Source organism: Anas platyrhynchos, chromosome 2, assembly GCF_047663525.1.
Source record: "Anas platyrhynchos isolate ZD024472 breed Pekin duck chromosome 2, IASCAAS_PekinDuck_T2T, whole genome shotgun sequence".
Classification (NCBI taxonomy): Eukaryota; Metazoa; Chordata; class Aves; order Anseriformes; family Anatidae; genus Anas; species Anas platyrhynchos.
This window is the reverse complement of record NC_092588.1, coordinates 147,386,736-147,403,994: the sequence shown is the minus strand read 5'-3', so window position 1 is coordinate 147,403,994 and position 17,259 is coordinate 147,386,736. Positions and strand designations below refer to the sequence as shown.

Sequence of the window (17,259 nt, the reverse complement as noted above, 5' to 3'; positions counted from 1 at the left end):
AAGTGATCACATACCACTTCTAGCAGAGCCTAATTTCTGTGATACGGTTGCTTGTCATTTTCTAAAGATGATCTCTGTGGGATCTCATTTTTGGTGCACAAAAATAATCTTGAAAACCTTTGTTCTAGATTTTCAATATCACATGTCATTAGCTTCCTGAAGATATATTGGCAAAGATGTTATAGGGCCTAAATAAGGAATAACTGTATTTCGTAAGGCAAGTGCTTTCTTACAAAACCCTGTTGGCTTCCTGTCTAAGCGAATTTAGAATTATAGTAATGGATGTAATTACAGTTCTCCAGAGCTCAGATAATACCAGTGATTTTGTGCATTTGTATTACAATGTCCTGCAAGGTGGCCATTTGGATCTCCTTATGCTTTTCCTCGACATGGTAATACTGTTACTTCTTCCAGAGCAGATGGGATGTTTGGCAAAGAGGCCTTGCTGCTTGCTAGGCTTTCTGAAAACTCCCTTCAGGTGAACTGGGTGTTTCTTTGAGATTATCTGTAATGCAAATATAATAAGCATAATTTGGTTAGCATAGAAAAATACATTTTTTTTTTTTTTTTTTATCTTGTAGCATCTATAACCAAGAGAAAATTGAGGTGTTATGGCCAAGGACAGAGAAGGAGTCAAATTTTTGAGTGTTACTTTTTTTTTCTGTTGTATGTATTGACTCCCGTGAACATAATTTCCAACAAATTCGATAATTGTTTTCATTACTTTTTACTCACTATAGAATTAAAGGTGGAGGTTATGCTACAAAATAACCATTCATCATTAATCCATCTTAAAAATACAATAATATACTAGGTTATAAATTAAAACCGTTATATTTCCTTTTTCTAGGGAGGTACGGTTATTGGTAGTGCACGGTGCAAATCCTTCCGTACTCGGGAGGGCCGCCTGCAGGCAGCCTACAACTTGGTTCAGAGAGGAATCACTAATCTGTGTGTGATCGGTGGAGATGGTAGTTTAACTGGTGCCAATCTGTTCCGTGAAGAATGGAGTGGACTTCTAGAAGAACTAGCACAGAAAGGTAAGTTTGGGTTTAGACCCTCTAGACTTTTAGTTCAATCTCCTGAGTGGTTATATACCTTAACTATACGTTTACAAACTATATTCGGAGGATATTTATTAACTTTAAAAATCCAATACATGCATTCTGGGAAATTATGCATCTCTTCATAAAGTATTAGTTCTTGATTTCTGTACATCCTTTCCTATATACCATACGTGTTCAAAAAGACCCCCCAAAAATACTGGGCATCTGTCTGTGTGGCTTTTGTCCCATTATGAACAGATTTAAGTGTCTACACTTTGAGCCTTCTGCTTGAAAGGCCCCTTCACTCAAATGCAAACTGAGATGGCATTTTTTCCTACAATAAGCAAGATTTTCCTACAGTATTTGGTTGTTAATAATTTATTACTGCTTTCCTGCCTAGTTGTTTAAGATCAGAACATTATAAAAATGCATCCAGCCCAGTATTCATTTGATGGCATCTAAGAGAATGTTTAAGAAAAAGAATGGAGCAAGCCTACACAAGGCCATGTTGATGCTCTGTGTTATTCAGAATATATAAGTACTCACATATGTTTCATCCATTTCTGTCTTCAAGACTTCCTGAACCAGATGCTGTTAGCAGTCCTTAATGAATTTCTCCTGTATGAATGTATACGGTCTCCTTGAACAGATAGAGATTTTTGCTGAAAACACTGTAGCAAGCAATTCTACAGCTTCAACAAATTATGAAGATTGTGAAGAATCTTTTCCTCCTGATTATTTTGATCCTGTTAGTTTCTAGTTTTACTTGTTGTCCTCCGACTTTTCTGTTAGAACAAACAGTGAATGATCAATCCTGATTTCTTTCTGTGTGCCACTTACGATTTTACAGCTGTTGTATTTTTTCCTTCATCATCTCTTTTCTAGATGGAGGAGTCCTAGTTTGCTTAGTAGTTCCTTATATGTATAAGTTCTGTACCTATGATCATCTTTGTTGCCCTTCTCTGAACCTTTTCCAGTTCTACCATATCCTTTTTGAGGTGGGGAGGACCCGAACTGCACGCAGTATTCAAGATGAGGGCAAACCATGGATCTGCACAGTAGTATAATGATCTTTGTTTTGTTCTCTGATATTTTCCTAATATTTTCCTAATATTTTCATTTTATTTTTGACTGCTACTGGGCACTGAAGCTGATTCATTAATGAAAACAGCTTTATTATATAATTATGTAGAAAATAGTATTTTCATGTTAGGATACGTTTTCATGTGGGTTAGTTAATATTTCTCTACAGTGAATTCCATCTGATACTTTATTGATGCTCATCATGTCTTGCTAGTCTTTTTATTCACAGACATTCCACACATTTAGAACCCAAGTAATTCAGTATGAACAATAAACTTTGGCACCTTACTGTTCATTTCCTGTTCTAGGTTATTGCTGAATATGTTAAACAGTCCAGATCCCTTTAAAACTACTTTGGTTACCTTCCTGAGATATAAAAATCTGCATTTACTACAGCCCTGTTATGTATTTTTCACGCTCTTGTTTCGTATCATTTACTCCATGCAAAAGCCTTCTCTCTTATGCTGTGGATGCTTAGTTTCCTCAAAATCCTTCGGGGATTGAAAATCCTTGTCAATTTTTGGAAATCTAAGTAGAATATATCAACCAGATATCCCTTATTTGCATTATTATTGTGTCACTTTAGGAACACTAGAAACGGTTTGTAAAGCATTATATATATTCACAGAAAACACTTTGACTCTTCCTCAGAATGCTGTAATTATCTGTACAAACATTAGTTATCTTTTTTCCTTATGGTTTATAATATTTTCTTTAATATAGTCATTAAACAGATATATAGTTCTTGAATCTTGCATGAAAAATTTGGTGTTATATTTGCTACAGTTTAGTTGCCACAGCTACTAAAGTAGTTGTAAGCACTTAAACATCTGACATTTCATCCTTGAGATCCTTTAGAACTATTGCGTGACTCAGCATTTTCACTGATGTCTTTGGAGACGTATATGAAAACTTAAGAGTAGGAGCTTTCCTATTCTATTTACTTATTAATCATGAAATCAGAGCCTTTCAGTGATGCAGAAGAGAAGTCTTCAGAAGCTTAAATGTGGGGTTTGATTACTTGTGTATGCCCCCTTACATCCAGTTTGCATCCTTTTGCTTGTACATTGTGTGTCACACACTGAGCCTACAATTTGGATGCTATTGTGTCCCAACCACCAATTTTAAGGTTGGTTACAAAACATGATAATCTGTTGACGCTTTGAAATGGACTGAAAAGCTCTTGTTTCCTTCTGTAGTGCAAGGAGTTCTGTGCAGGATTCTTTTGTTTGGTTGTTTGATTGGCCTTTCTTTGTACTTCTGACTAACCCTGCTACCTAAAATATCTAAACATTATTTAACGTTTGGATATGTTTAATTTACAAAAATAGAGCACGCAAGAAATATTTCTACTATGCATTTTTTTTTGAAGTTTAAACTTACACATCTTTCTCTGGATATTTCTTTACAGGAAAGATTGATCAAGAGGCTGTTAAGAAATATGCTTATCTTAACATTGTGGGAATGGTTGGATCCATAGATAATGACTTCTGTGGCACTGATATGACCATAGGTACTGACTCCGCCTTGCACAGAATCATTGAAGTCGTGGATGCCATCATGACCACTGCTCAAAGGTAATTGTGCATGTTATAGACAACTGTAACAAACATGTTGTTTCATGTCTTATTTCCTATTGTCATGCAGTAATGGAGGATATATGTTCATCTTAAATAGAAGTTAGGTAACTGACTCACACAGTATTTCTTGAGTGTGAATATAAGCTACTTTTAACCACATCTTTCATGTGTCTTAATTTCTTTTTTTAATTTGCAACTGCTTTTTTTTCATTCCTGTCATGGCAGAATTTCAAACATCTGATTGTAGAGATCTAGGGGCACAGCTTTTATCAGCTTTAGGGGCAAGCTTCATTTTTCTAATACTTTTTTAGTCTTTCCTAGACATGCTATTCTAGAGAAGATTCAGACATGCGTTGAATAGTACAAAATAACATCTTTATGTAAGCTTTCCACAGGTAAAGTGGTAGTAATTAAATGATAGTTTTATGAAGTTCAACAACAACTACAAAACCTACAGCAGTATCATTACAATTCGTAACTATGAGTTTTCATCATTTACATTGCTAGTGAGTGTTCATCTCTTCTCTTGTAAATGCTTTTATAAATCTTAGAATGAAATAGTAGTGAAAATGAATTAAATTGTAGAAGATATGTAGTTTAATATGGCCTTTTATTTTGCTAATGAATGCTGTGTTTGGTAACATGACCACAGCCTATTTCCCAATACCAGCTGCTGATTTCAAGAACCTGGATGGGATTTTTGAGCTGCAGTTAATTTGTTTTCTCATCTTTACAGCCATCAGAGGACGTTTGTTCTGGAGGTTATGGGGAGACACTGTGGGTATGTATTATATTCAATAGTTTTTGTTTCACAGAAATATAAATATGAAATACCAAGAAATCTGAACCATAAATAACTAAGTATTTGTTATATTTATTAGGTATTTAGCTCTTGTCAGTGCCTTAGCTTGTGGTGCAGATTGGGTATTTATTCCTGAATACCCACCAGAAGAAGGATGGGAGGATTCAATGTGTGTTAAGCTTTCAGAGGTAATAAATTAATCTGTTTTGGATTTCCTGACTTCTTGTAGATCCTTTTTTGAAAGCAGTGATTTAGCAATACAATCAGACTTCTTAGCACCTTTCCTTGTTAATTTGATAAGATGTTTTGGTTCATCAATTAAAAGACCTGTATGAAAATAAAATGTATGAGAACTCTGAAGTGATTGAGTATAAACTGCAAGGAGACAGAATATTTTTTTAATGCAAAACAATTTCTTTTGAAATTGTGTGGTGATTTTCTATATAACTATATGAATATGCTTTTTTTTTTTCTACTATAGAATCGTGCACGAAAGAAAAGGCTGAATATTATTATTGTAGCTGAAGGAGCTATTGATTGCCACAACAAACCTATAACATCAGAGAAGGTTAAGGATGTAAGTGTCGATACGTTTATGATGCAGTTTCTATTTTGTCCATACCAGAGATCTTTTTACTAACACTAACATTTCTGTTAAGTAAGTCTGTTCAAAAGTAGATTCTAACACACTTTGCTGGTTGTATTTTAAATTTGTGCTTTATTTATTCAAGTGCACTTAAAGAGAAATTGTTTCAGTTGCTGTTAATTAGGACCTTTTCTAGTCACAATATAAGACAACAGTCTGAAACATTTACTTCATTGGTACCTTCATTGATACAAAGTCTGAAATCTGCTTAAATCAGTAATTGCAGGTATATTATACATTGTTTCTTGTAAAACTTAAATCCTGATATGTCCCACTTATTGTGAAATAATAATGTTTACTTTGGACAGTCTTGTCTTTTTTTTAAATGGATCTTTGTCAAAAATTTTCATTGTTCTCTAAGATTTAAAAAAACAAAACAAAACTTTTGAGCTGAAATCGCTGATTATTTGCAAAGTGTCCTTTTGGAAAAGAATTTCAAAAACACTCATTGGCAGAGATACATAAACTAGTTATGCTAATAAAACTACATATAATAAAAACACTTTTTGAAATTCTTTGCAGCTTGTGGTTCAGCGGCTTGGATTTGACACTCGTGTGACTATCTTGGGTCATGTGCAAAGAGGAGGAACCCCTTCAGCCTTTGACAGAATCCTGGTGAGTTACTTAAAATAACTTTTCATGGCATCACTTGGTACAAATGCACAGTTTGCTTTTACTTCCTTCACAGTGTATCATTGGTGGTGGTTTCACACTGATGACTAGCTGAACTCCACCTTGCATAGAGATATCTGATTATTTACTGGAGAGAGGGTGATCTTAATTGTCTGTCAAATTCAGAATAGTGAAGCACTTTATGTAAAATAATCTGTAGTAGGGTTAAAAAGCAAAGCTGCAAGAACAATCTGTTACAGTTTCACCTGAAAAATAAGAATTAATTTCAGGTTGATTTTCAGAGAAATCTTGACTATTTCTTTGAGTGCAGGCTTTTAGGTTTTAAACACTTGCTTGAACACTTGAATGTTTTCTTTTTTTCAGGCAAGCCGTATGGGTGTAGAAGCTGTGCTTGCCCTTTTAGAAGGCACTCCAGATACTCCTGCCTGCGTTGTGTCGCTGTCTGGAAACCAGGCTGTCCGTCTGCCTTTGATGGAGTGTGTGCAGATGGTGAGTTTCTGGCAAAAAGCCAGTTCATCGTTATTCATTAACTACAACGGACCACTGTGTACTATAATCAGTGGTCTGTCGTTAAAATGCTGATGGGAATGTGTACAACACTTACCCGGATCTGGGAAAAATGAGCTTCGTGTGTGTTCTCTGGTACTAAGTAATAACTGCGAACCACCAATAAATAATATATAAATAAATATATATATTCATCCATGCAATGGAAGCATCTGAAGAATGCTTGCATCCATTTGCACATTGTATACAACACTCTGGTTTCTCCACCAAAACTGTTCAGTGTTACTTCAGCTTAAAATAAAAAGGGAAAATGCAAAATAGATACGCTGATTTTCCAGGGAGACTTGAGGTGTCAATTTCTACTTTGTTCTTCTCCTGTGTACTATAAATTATGCTGTGATAAAATGTAGGTCATAAAATGAAAAATTGGTATTTCATATTTCACTTTGGAAAGCTATTTCATAGTGCCTGTTTAGAGAAATATATTGATAATCAATCTCCTGGGTTGTTTTTTTAAACTTACTGAATAATCAACTTGTTCTTTCAAGACTCAAGAAGTACAGAAAGCCATGGATGAAGGAAGATTTGTTGAGGCTGTGAGGCTTCGTGGAAGGTATGACAAATAACACATTAATTTATTTGCTCTAGAAGGGCTGAATTGCTTTGCTGTTCTGCTGGCACTTTACATTTAAATCAGTTTATAAATGTTTTTGTGTATTTAGAATAATATAGTAGAGAAGATGGAAGAAGAGTTGCTTAAAAAGAATAATAGAAACATTTATCTGTGTAAAACAAACACAAAAAAACCTGCCACACAAAACAAAGAAAACTAGTTTGGTACCGTGTGAGACTCTAGTGGCTGATGTTAGGATAACTAGCCACAGGGAAAAGAGCTGCTGTCATGTATGAACTGTCTGGTAGCAACCACATGTTTATTTATTCAAGATTTTGAAACCAATCCTGTGTAAGATGAATTTATTTGTAAGCAGCCATTAGTTTTCCAACAGTAATGTTGGGGAAAGACCTTCTGCACCCTTATGTGTCAAAAGGGCATATTCTGTTTCAAGTTGCTTAATAGTAAAGTGTTTTATCACCCATCTAATAAAACTGTCTTGCCTTACATATAGTTATTTTATGTTTTCATGTTATCTTACAAAGTGTGTAACACAGAGTGTTTTTCTGTGTTCCCTCATTTTCAATTATTACCATGTTTTGCGTTTGTAATAACTTTAGTCCTAATATTGGATAGCTGTTTTTAAGTTACTTTGATTCGCTAGAGTGAGGATTGATTATTCATACTTATAATTAAAACAATATTTTTCAATTAAGTGTTTAGAAAGTACAGAAAGTGTTCATTCTCAGAAATCTGTTTTACTCAGTAATATTGTATTACGTATACAAAGCAATGTGATTGCTACTAGTTGCACAAAAAAAACACTTTTCAAATCTAGTACTGTAGCTGAAGTTGCTGCATTGTCAAATTCAGTGCCTTGAATACCTTCAGTATTTAAGGCATGTTTCCTCTAGAATCTTCTATTTATTTTTTCATTATCTATATACAGTTATTTCAAATAAGTGCCGTGTCTTGAGATTAGCAGTGGAATTTGAAATTCTTACCCTAATACAGGATGCATGCTTTATTTTTGTTTGTTTGAGATAGACAAGCCTTGCATATTCATATTATGAACTGGCAGGTATGCTCTTGAAAACGGGGCTATATTTTATTTTATTTATTTTTTTGCTGTAGTGTTGCTTCGCATTCAACCAAGGTCTAGGCTAAACAAAATGTGGAGGGAAAAAAAAAAAAAAGGAAACCTTTTTCCAAAAGATTATTATTATTTTTTTTTTGTTAGAAGACCTATGACCCTCCCAATACACTTTGTGATAACAAAGTTTCATGGGAACTATGTTGTCTCGCTTTCTAAAGGCTTTTTGTGAAGCCAGAACACTGATACTAAAACTTTCTTACTTGGGAGTTGACTTAGTTTTAACATTTGTAAGATTTTGCATATTATCTTTAAAAACATGTTCTGTTAACTTCTTATTCTTTATATCAGCTTATGAAAAAGTTTACTCTTTTTAAAGTAACTGTGTTCAAAAAAACTACTGTGTTACTGGGTTTGTTTATTTTATTTATTCTTCAGGAGCTTTGAAAACAACCTTAACACCTACAAGTTATTGTCACACAAAAAACCAGATGCTGAGCTTCCAAAGGTGAGAGTTCTTTTATGAGTGTGTAATGTGTGTCTGCCCCTAGGGTATATTAACAAATCAACTTTTTCTTCGTCACCCCCTTAAAAATTGTCTTCAATTCTATATCGTATGTTATTTTATAAAATTAGTCAAATATTATAATGGCAGAAAGGTGATTGTAACACACCATCTGATTATTATAATAGCTAACATTTTTTAAAATGATACAAGTCTAACTAAAAAATTTTTATCCTAGACAACTTCTATTGTGAATATGTCTTGGATATGTCTCTTTTCCCAATTGCTACAGTATCTGGTCCTAACGGTTACTGTCATCACTTGTGTTAGGAGACATGGAGAGAAGGAAAGAGACTAAAAATCTTGGTAGAAAGAAGGGTACAGTATGAAAAAATTCTAGCCTTTCCTTTCAAAGGGGCAAAACTACTCAAGAACAGAGGCAAGTACAGGAATTCATTGAACAGATTGGATGAGACACATGGTTATCTGATCTAGTAAGTCACTGTGCACAAGGCAGTAGTGGCTATTTACCTCTTATTTCCTTTATACAACTTACAGACTGAGAAAAGCTGGATTTATTAGGAAGTTGTCGATAAATGGTGTCTGAAATAAATTTCGGACAGTTGTTTTTTTAATTTTTCCCTGTTAATGGTTTATTGAGTAATTCTGTTTTTCACCAGTTTGCAACTATGTCACCTCACTGGTTAGTTCCTTTTTAATTGTGGTTTGTGACTATTTTTTGCCTTATTTGCATGATTATATTACTGTTATGTTTTGAGGATTTTTTTTCAATGAAATGTTTAAGTAATGATTAATAGTACCTTCTCCATATTACTAAGCACAAATTTGCATTGAAAATAGGAAAAGTTCATTTTGATTTAGAAATTCTGTGGATAGGTAATAGCATCATCACAATAGCCATTTTGGTTGACAAAAAGTAATGTGTAATCTGTCAGGGAAATCTTTGCACAATAAAGAAAACTTGATTGCAAATTAAAAGTTATAATAGAAGCTACTAGAGAGGATAAAATAAATTGTAGTTTAATTTAAATTATTTTTTTACTTTATCTAAATATAAGTAAAAATAAGTATATAGATTGACGTTATTTCAAATATACCTGTCAAAAACTTAATTTAAAAATGTGTGTGTGTGTATTGTGTATGTATGTAAACACACACACACACATACACACAGACCTTCATTAGGCCTTAAATTAGTGATTTTCAAGAGACCAAAGAATTCAGGATTATTTTTAGTGGATATTCAGCATTTGCTTTGCCAGATCAGACTATTTGTTTACATTGCAGTGTAATTTTAGGATTGTTAGCATTGGTCTATTTCTATTAGTCTATTTCGTTTCACAGTAGTTCTACTATGTCTTTTTGTGATGGAAGGAATTGTAGGTCACTTGCAATAATTAACAGAAGTACTTGGCTATGACCACACCAGCCAAATCTGTGCTTCAATAAAAGGGGAATTAAAAAGCAGATAAAATGAGCCTGTCACAAAAATTGAGGAAGAGGCTAAGCTGGTCAGATCACTAGAGCCTACTCAGTGCTCTGCTTCAGAAGTGTTGCTGCATGCAGATATTTTGCTCTTACGTTTCCTTTGTCTTTTTTACAATTCTTTGATTGCACTGAAGTTTAAAAATAAATAAATAAAAAATCTGTATTTTTTTTATTCGAAAAGATTCAATGATTGTTGCCTAACAACTGCTCTGTATTTATCTGTATTTATTGTTCATTTGTTTTGGTTTTCTTTTTTTTGTTCTTTATTCCCATTTTCCAGGGTAAAGCAATTTGCTCCAGTACTAAGTTGTTACAATTTTGTCATGTTAATGATTGTAAACAATTTAAGATCATTGAGCTGTGATGAATTTTGGTGTATAAGCTCAGGCTGTTAAATTTTGTTGCATTTTTCTAGGTTTGCTATTGTTTAAAGCCTGTTCTGCTAAATGCATACATGTATGATTTGCATTTCATGCTTTGCAGTTCAATTGAAAGATGCTTGCTAGCATTTACTCATAGTAGTACTGTTGCTTTTTTTTACCCATACACGTTTTTTCTTTTTATTTTTAATGCAAGTACTGAAGCTTTAACTCTGAAAAAGAATCTGTGGTCTGAAAGGTTTTGGATTTATCAGTGTGAAGACATAGTTCCATTGAGGATAGTGTTCTTAATTTGAAAATTATTTTGCCTTTAGAACTGGGCTTGCTGTAATGAGATAGAAGTTTTACATCCTATTTTATATCTAGGTTGTGTGATTGTGGTCCTTTCCATTGTTCAGTCAGTAATGCTTACATTTACAGAATTGCTTTATTTAGACACAATAACTAACAAATACATATGGAATCTAAATGCAAGATCATGGAATATATATTACATAGCAAAATATTATTTCACGTCTTGTTTTAAGCAGAACATTTTCTCTCTTACATTGCGTGTATTTTAGTTTACAAATGTATATTTGATATCTCAGACTTTTCCCTTTGAATAGATGAGACACTTACCTGGAACACATATTAAACTTGCAGGAGGAGGTAACACTATATATAAACAGTTACTCTGAGTCACTAAAATGCTTTAAATCTGCCATAATCTGAAACCTTACGGTAATGTGGAAGATGCTGAATGATCCTGTTTACTGCTGCTACTGCTGCTAGCTGCTCTAAAAGTCTGGCAGATACTTTTAAATTAAAGTTGTAATCTGTTCCAATTTGTGTGTCTGCTGATGACACTAACTGCTACAGTGATTGAATGAAATACATCAGCTCCTACTCTTTTCTAGGATATTCTATTTTGCAAAATCCAACTGTTTGGATAATATGAAAATGGTTGAATAACTTAGTCTATTTTGTTTTCTTTTTTTTTTTTTCTTGAACCTAGCTGAGCTAGATTATAAAAAAAAAATAGCGTAACAAACTGCAAAGCAAATAGAAGTTTTTAAATAAGACTTTCAAAAAAACAGATTGTGTTTTTTATGTCTCTGTGTGGCATTCTGAAAATGGGAAAAATAGATTTATGTATATTTTAGTTTTGAATGATTTTCAGGGCCTTGCAAGTTCCTACATTACAATATTTATCATCTGTGCATGATGGAAAAATTAAGCATGATAAAAAAAGAAAGTGCTTATTAAAGATTGTTATTTTTCTCTTGCAGACTAATTTTAATGTGGCAGTCTTAAATGTTGGTGCTCCTGCAGCTGGAATGAATGCTGCAGTAAGGGCTGCAGTGAGAGTTGGCATAACTGAAGGCCATAAAATGTTTGCTGTCATTGATGGATTTGAAGGTTTTTCTAGAGGGAAGGTCAGTATTTTGTGTGGATAGTACAGTAGTATGTACCTCATCCCACTCTACTGCCTTTGTTATAAGGCATGCTCTTTGTTATAATTGCGTGTTCTGTGATACTATCATGGAAAGTAATTCAGTAAGTTATTTAATGAAGACATATGAAACCCAACTTGTAACTATTTCTCAACTATATAAACCTATTTATTTGTTATTGCTTTATTTCATTTATGCTTAAATATTACTGATCACATGCTTCAGAGCTACAGAATTAGTTCAGGTGATGGTCAGTGTTTAGCATATGGTAGATTTTCCACAGAATAACAGAAGAATTGCTGTTGCATTTGTGTTCTTTTACAATAAGAAACTTGCAGAGATGCCTTTTAAGGAAGGAAGCTTTTGTTTTTTTTTCCAGGTGAGTCAGATTCTTCTGTTCCTCTGTTTTAAATGTTATGCATCAGTTAATGGCGTAAGGAGAAAATACATACAAGATTAGCAATTTCTACCTATTAGCTGGAGCAGTAGGTCCCAAAACTAACCTCAAAGACCTAGTTTTAGACTTGTATGTTTCATGTTCAGTAAGAGAGGATATGAAAACAGGACCATGATATGAATCAAGGAGGCAAAGTTTATTGTGATCTGGAGAAAGAGAGAGAATGAGAAGGGACTGGTAAGAATTAAAGAGAATTTAAGTTATTTAACCTCTTGATACTGATACTTCTGCCAATTTCATTTTTGGTGCTGCCAAAGTGCCCAACAACTCGGTCCAACAGCTTTATGTTAAGTAGTACCTTGTGTTTGTTGCATTTCAAGAAAAGTAATTGAATAATTGTGTAACAAAATCTCCTTTACTTTAATTCAAAGATAAAGGAAATCAGCTGGGGAGATGTTGGAGGCTGGACTGGCCAGGGAGGATCGATTCTTGGTACCAAACGGTAACATCAATATTTTTCCAATTGCTATGGTGAATTCTAGAATGTTATATAACCTGTGTATACTTCAGTTCTCTTTTCCTTTCACTGAATGTTTTAATTCTTTTATTTTTTTAAAATGTTATATTCCAATCTGGGTATCTTGATGGTACTGTATCAGCTCTGAGGAGAGAATGACAATGGGAGTTGTCATTTTTCTTCAACTGAAAAATTTCATAGAATCATAGAATCATAGAATACCTAGGGAAATTATTTAAAAGTATTGCAAACCTGTATTTTTCTCATAGCTGATGTGATTCCTTAGAGGCAGCCAGAAAGAAATATATTTATGAATAAGTATTTAAAATGAAAAATATTTTATTGCTTGCTGGGTTTACCGTTATGGCTTAGTAATTAATTCTTATTGCTGCAGAGTCTGTAAATTGTTTTTATTTTTCTTTTGGTTTAATAATTTTCAGTACTCTTCCTGCTAAGTATTTGGAGAAGATCGCTGACCAGATGCGCACTAACAACATTAACGCTCTTATGGTTATTGGTGGATTTGAGGTACAATTAAGTTTCAACTTGATGTCTAAGTAGAATAGAATTCCTAACAAAAGAAATAGACCATTTTAATTTTCACCCAATCTTCATGTAAAGTGCATTTGATTTGCTGTATTTTATACACAATATAGCGTTTAGGATCAGTTTTTACTAATCACTGATTTCTATGGAAAGTTGGCATTCAAGGCAATGACTAATAACTGAAAAAAACAGGTAAGCTAAATGGATAAATAAGATGAAGTGATGCGATGCTGTTTCTATATTTAAAAAAAATAATAACTTCAGCAGTACAAGCAAGTCTATATACCATATCACTACTCAGAACACATCAAAAAGTTCTTAAGCTTTAGTCATAATTGTACTGTGGTCCCTTATTTAAGCCACTCTTCTCAAACATTGCATTTAAAAATCTGTAATAAATGAAGATAAGCATTCTTTTTTGTTTTCTCTCCATATTTCAAGTTCATCTTACTTTACCAAAGTGACTTTTTTAAGGATGTCTTGTTTCAGGAATACTATGATTTGAAACAACAGGTAATAGTACCTGAAGATTGGGGAATTATTTTGTATATTTGTTGTACAAAGCACCTTCATGTCTAAATTACATATTTTCTTGAAATGAATGAGTATTCTGTTTATTGTTTCTTTTCAAATGCATACATGTTTTTAACCCTTTCTGTTTTTTTTTTGTGTATCTGTCATTTTAGTGGATTCTTAATGCTTTGACTTGCTGAAGTGTGTCGTGGTAGAAATGGCTCCCCCTGTGGCCCGTTCCATTTTATCATTCCAACCTTGTCTTTATTTTATTTGTCCTAATTTTTCATCCAATGCCTGTGCCCAACAGGCGTACCTCGGACTCCTGGAATTGTCAGCTGCCCGAGAGAAATATGACGAATTCTGTGTTCCAATGGTTATGGTTCCTGCAACAGTATCCAACAATGTACCGGGTTCAGATTTCAGCATTGGTGCAGATACTGCTCTGAACACTATAACTGATGTAAGTCTATTCTGGTGTGTGCGCTTACTAATACAGCAGTTCTGGTTAAAACTGACTGAATTGGCTAGAACTGGATATTTTTATAGACCAGAACTTTGGAAATCTAATCTGGAAAATAATAAAATTACTCAGTATAGACACATTCATGATACTTCGTTAAAAGAGAGAAGTTTTGTGATCTCAGAGGTAGATCCAAAACTACAATGACCTTTGAATTTGTAAACTACCAAATAGGATGGCATGTATTTATTATATAGGAAAGAAAGAAACCTAAAGCTAGGACTTGATGATCATTTGCAATGTAGAATAAGGAAAAAAAAATCCCTGTTATATGTGAAGTGTCAGTATACCCAGCTGTGACAAATCCCAAGCGAATATTGTTCTGTTCAGAAATGAATCCTTATTTATGTAACCGTTTCTGTAATAAGAATTGTATACACTATTAATAAAAGAAACAGATTTAACATAAAGAGCTGAGACATATTATATTAAAAAAAAAAAAAAAAAAACAGCAAAATACAACAGTAACATAATGTAAATTAAGAATGGATCAATTAAAAGTAAATTCAGTTGGATTCTCAGAGAATTATCAGGTGCCACACAAATAACACATCAAGCACGCATGTTTACAGTTCACCTGAATCACTTAGGAAGCATTAATCAATGATACACCTTCTAAGAAAAGCAATACTGTTCCTATATATTTTGAGATAATGTTATCCAAGCAATAACAATGGGAACATTACGCTTCCTTTGGTTTTATTTTTCTTTTTAGTATAATCTGTGGATGCATATCCAGTAGTGTTGGAGCCAAAATATTTTCATTGATTATACATGTTGAGCTACATTTAAAAACAAACAAACTAAAAACAATAACCATGATGCTTGTGTAAAGTAGGAAAAGAATCTCAGATTGCTTTTGAAATGTAATATTGGTTCTTCTGTCATATAGATTTGTTTGAAGATTTTAATCATGATAATATTTCGAAAAATTTCAATGATTCCTCAAAAGCTATCAACCTCAAGAGCATTAACATAACTTTGCCCTATTTATTTCTGTTTACCATACCAACATCGGGGTTTATTTTTCTCAAGATAATTCTCATTTGAGTTAAGAAATTTCAGTTTTCCAAACTGTTGTCTTGAACAAGACTGTAGGTTTATAAAGGTTGACTTTTTTCCAGTTCTGGTAAATAAAAATATCTATCCAAAATGATTGATCATAAATTGAGGTGAGTAAAATGACTGTGCATGACACCTACTTTTCTTTTCTCCTTTTTTTCATAACCTGTGTATGTTTACCTAACTACCTTCTTTTTATAGGTTATTTCATGTAGAGTAGGGTCTCCCTCTCTCTCCCTTTCCCTATACTGTTGATGTGTTTTGCTTTATACTTAGGTTTCTAGATACTGTTAGACTTCAATAGGTAAAAAATTGACAGTGTCTCCATGTTTTCAATGCAGTAGTTGAAAACTTGTTTGTGTTGTATTTTACTGATAGTCTTCGTTTTGTTCTTGCATTTTGCTTTGTTGAGATTTTTCTCTGAAATATATACAAAATGTAATAGCTTTGATAGCTTTGCAGGATTTAGTTTCAAGCCAATAGAAGGTTAAGGTTTGTTCTTTTTTTTTTTTTTTTCCTTGGAAAGGAGCAGACTTTTGTGTTAAGGAAAGATTCCTGCTTAGTATTTTTTCAGTTTTCTGCTCGGACTGTTTGAATATGATCCACTAAGACTGGTAATGAAAAATGTTTCCTTTCATTCCTGTGTCACATGTTCAGATCAGGTTCGATAGCGATGCTGTCCCCTGTTAAGTGTGACTGATAGGCTCAATACAAGTCATATAATTTTCATTCCTATTGACACTGTTAGATGAGTAAATGTGTCAAGTTTTCAGTGTTTTCAGATTAGTGTCTTTTAGCTCTCAGATTAGCACACTAAAGTGTTACCACACTTAGTTTTTCTGTGGTACTTGTACAATTCTATGTTCTCAACAACGTTCAGTAAGGTAAGTAAATTCTTCTGGGTAATGAGGCCTTGTTGCTTTTTGGCATTAATAGATGTTTGTCAGTGTTAGGTTGTTTGAGAGTTGTCAAGGCATGTAAATAGTACCCTGAGACATTTGCAAATGTGGTGATGTTGCATTTAAAAAAGAAAATAAACGAACACAAATCAGACTACTTTGTTTTATACTTACCTAAACTTGGCATTAAAGATGGTATATGATCTATAAATACTTGAACAGTTACAGATCTTCTGGATGAGTTATTAGGCAAGAGCATGCTGTGTCCTAAGTCATGATAGTGGATGGTGTGTTTCTCAATAACTAGAATTTGGATTCTGTGACAGATTCTTTGATGTTCTTGATTATTTTTTTTTCCCAATTGTATTTTACAATGTTAGACTTTTAATCAGTAGAGTGGTAGAATTTGGGTTGTCTCTTGAGTAGCATTTTAAATTTGCCTATATGCTCTATTTTCACTTCAGTGTAAATATCAGTGAGAACAATTGTCAGAGAAATTGTCAGTATTCCACAGTACTGGAATACCTGGGGAAAGGTGGAAGTTTCAATATGTGAATAGGGTATCCTTTAGGCTTTCTGTATCTAGGTAGACATAAATTATTTAGAATTACAGGATGAGAACGTTAACTTGAATTTTCCTCTGAAAAGAAGCAGCAGTAAATTAACCACGGTAATAAAAGTACCTGTGTTCTTAATTTCATGTTGCTAACTCAGTGAAATAAGTAGAGTACTATTTTGGATATCAGACTTCTGTAATATGACAAGAAATGTGTTAGCCTTCATATTTACATAGAAATAACCTATACATTACTGGGTTATTTAATAACCATCAAAAATAGAGGTTATCAACACATTTTTATGAGTGAAATTAAAAAATTTGAAATCTACTCTGTAAGTAGAAGAATGAATAGACTTCTAGCTACAGAATGTGAAAACATACGGAAAAAATGAAAATTAAATTTGAAAATA

The 17,259-nt window shown here is 33.3% G+C and overlaps 1 protein-coding gene across 4 annotated transcripts in view; it reads left to right on the top strand.

Annotated features, from left to right (window-relative positions):
* The window catches only part of PFKP (phosphofructokinase, platelet), a 45,887-nt gene that overhangs the window by 14,333 nt on the left and 14,295 nt on the right, over positions 1–17,259 (top strand). For 2 of the 4 annotated variants that reach the window (XM_027450474.3, XM_072033816.1), the window contains exons 4-16: positions 851–1,040; positions 3,541–3,706; positions 4,446–4,490; positions 4,591–4,699; positions 4,993–5,088; positions 5,680–5,772; positions 6,154–6,279; positions 6,846–6,910; positions 8,442–8,511; positions 11,669–11,815; positions 12,662–12,732; positions 13,188–13,275; positions 14,117–14,269. In XM_027450474.3, the coding sequence (XP_027306275.1) occupies positions 851–1,040; positions 3,541–3,706; positions 4,446–4,490; positions 4,591–4,699; positions 4,993–5,088; positions 5,680–5,772; positions 6,154–6,279; positions 6,846–6,910; positions 8,442–8,511; positions 11,669–11,815; positions 12,662–12,732; positions 13,188–13,275; positions 14,117–14,269 (1,419 nt within the window). The remainder of the gene's footprint in view (positions 1–850; positions 1,041–3,540; positions 3,707–4,445; positions 4,491–4,590; positions 4,700–4,992; positions 5,089–5,679; positions 5,773–6,153; positions 6,280–6,845; positions 6,911–8,441; positions 8,512–11,668; positions 11,816–12,661; positions 12,733–13,187; positions 13,276–14,116; positions 14,270–17,259) is intronic. The other 2 variants (XM_027450475.3, XM_072033814.1) reach the window with 1 other exon arrangement.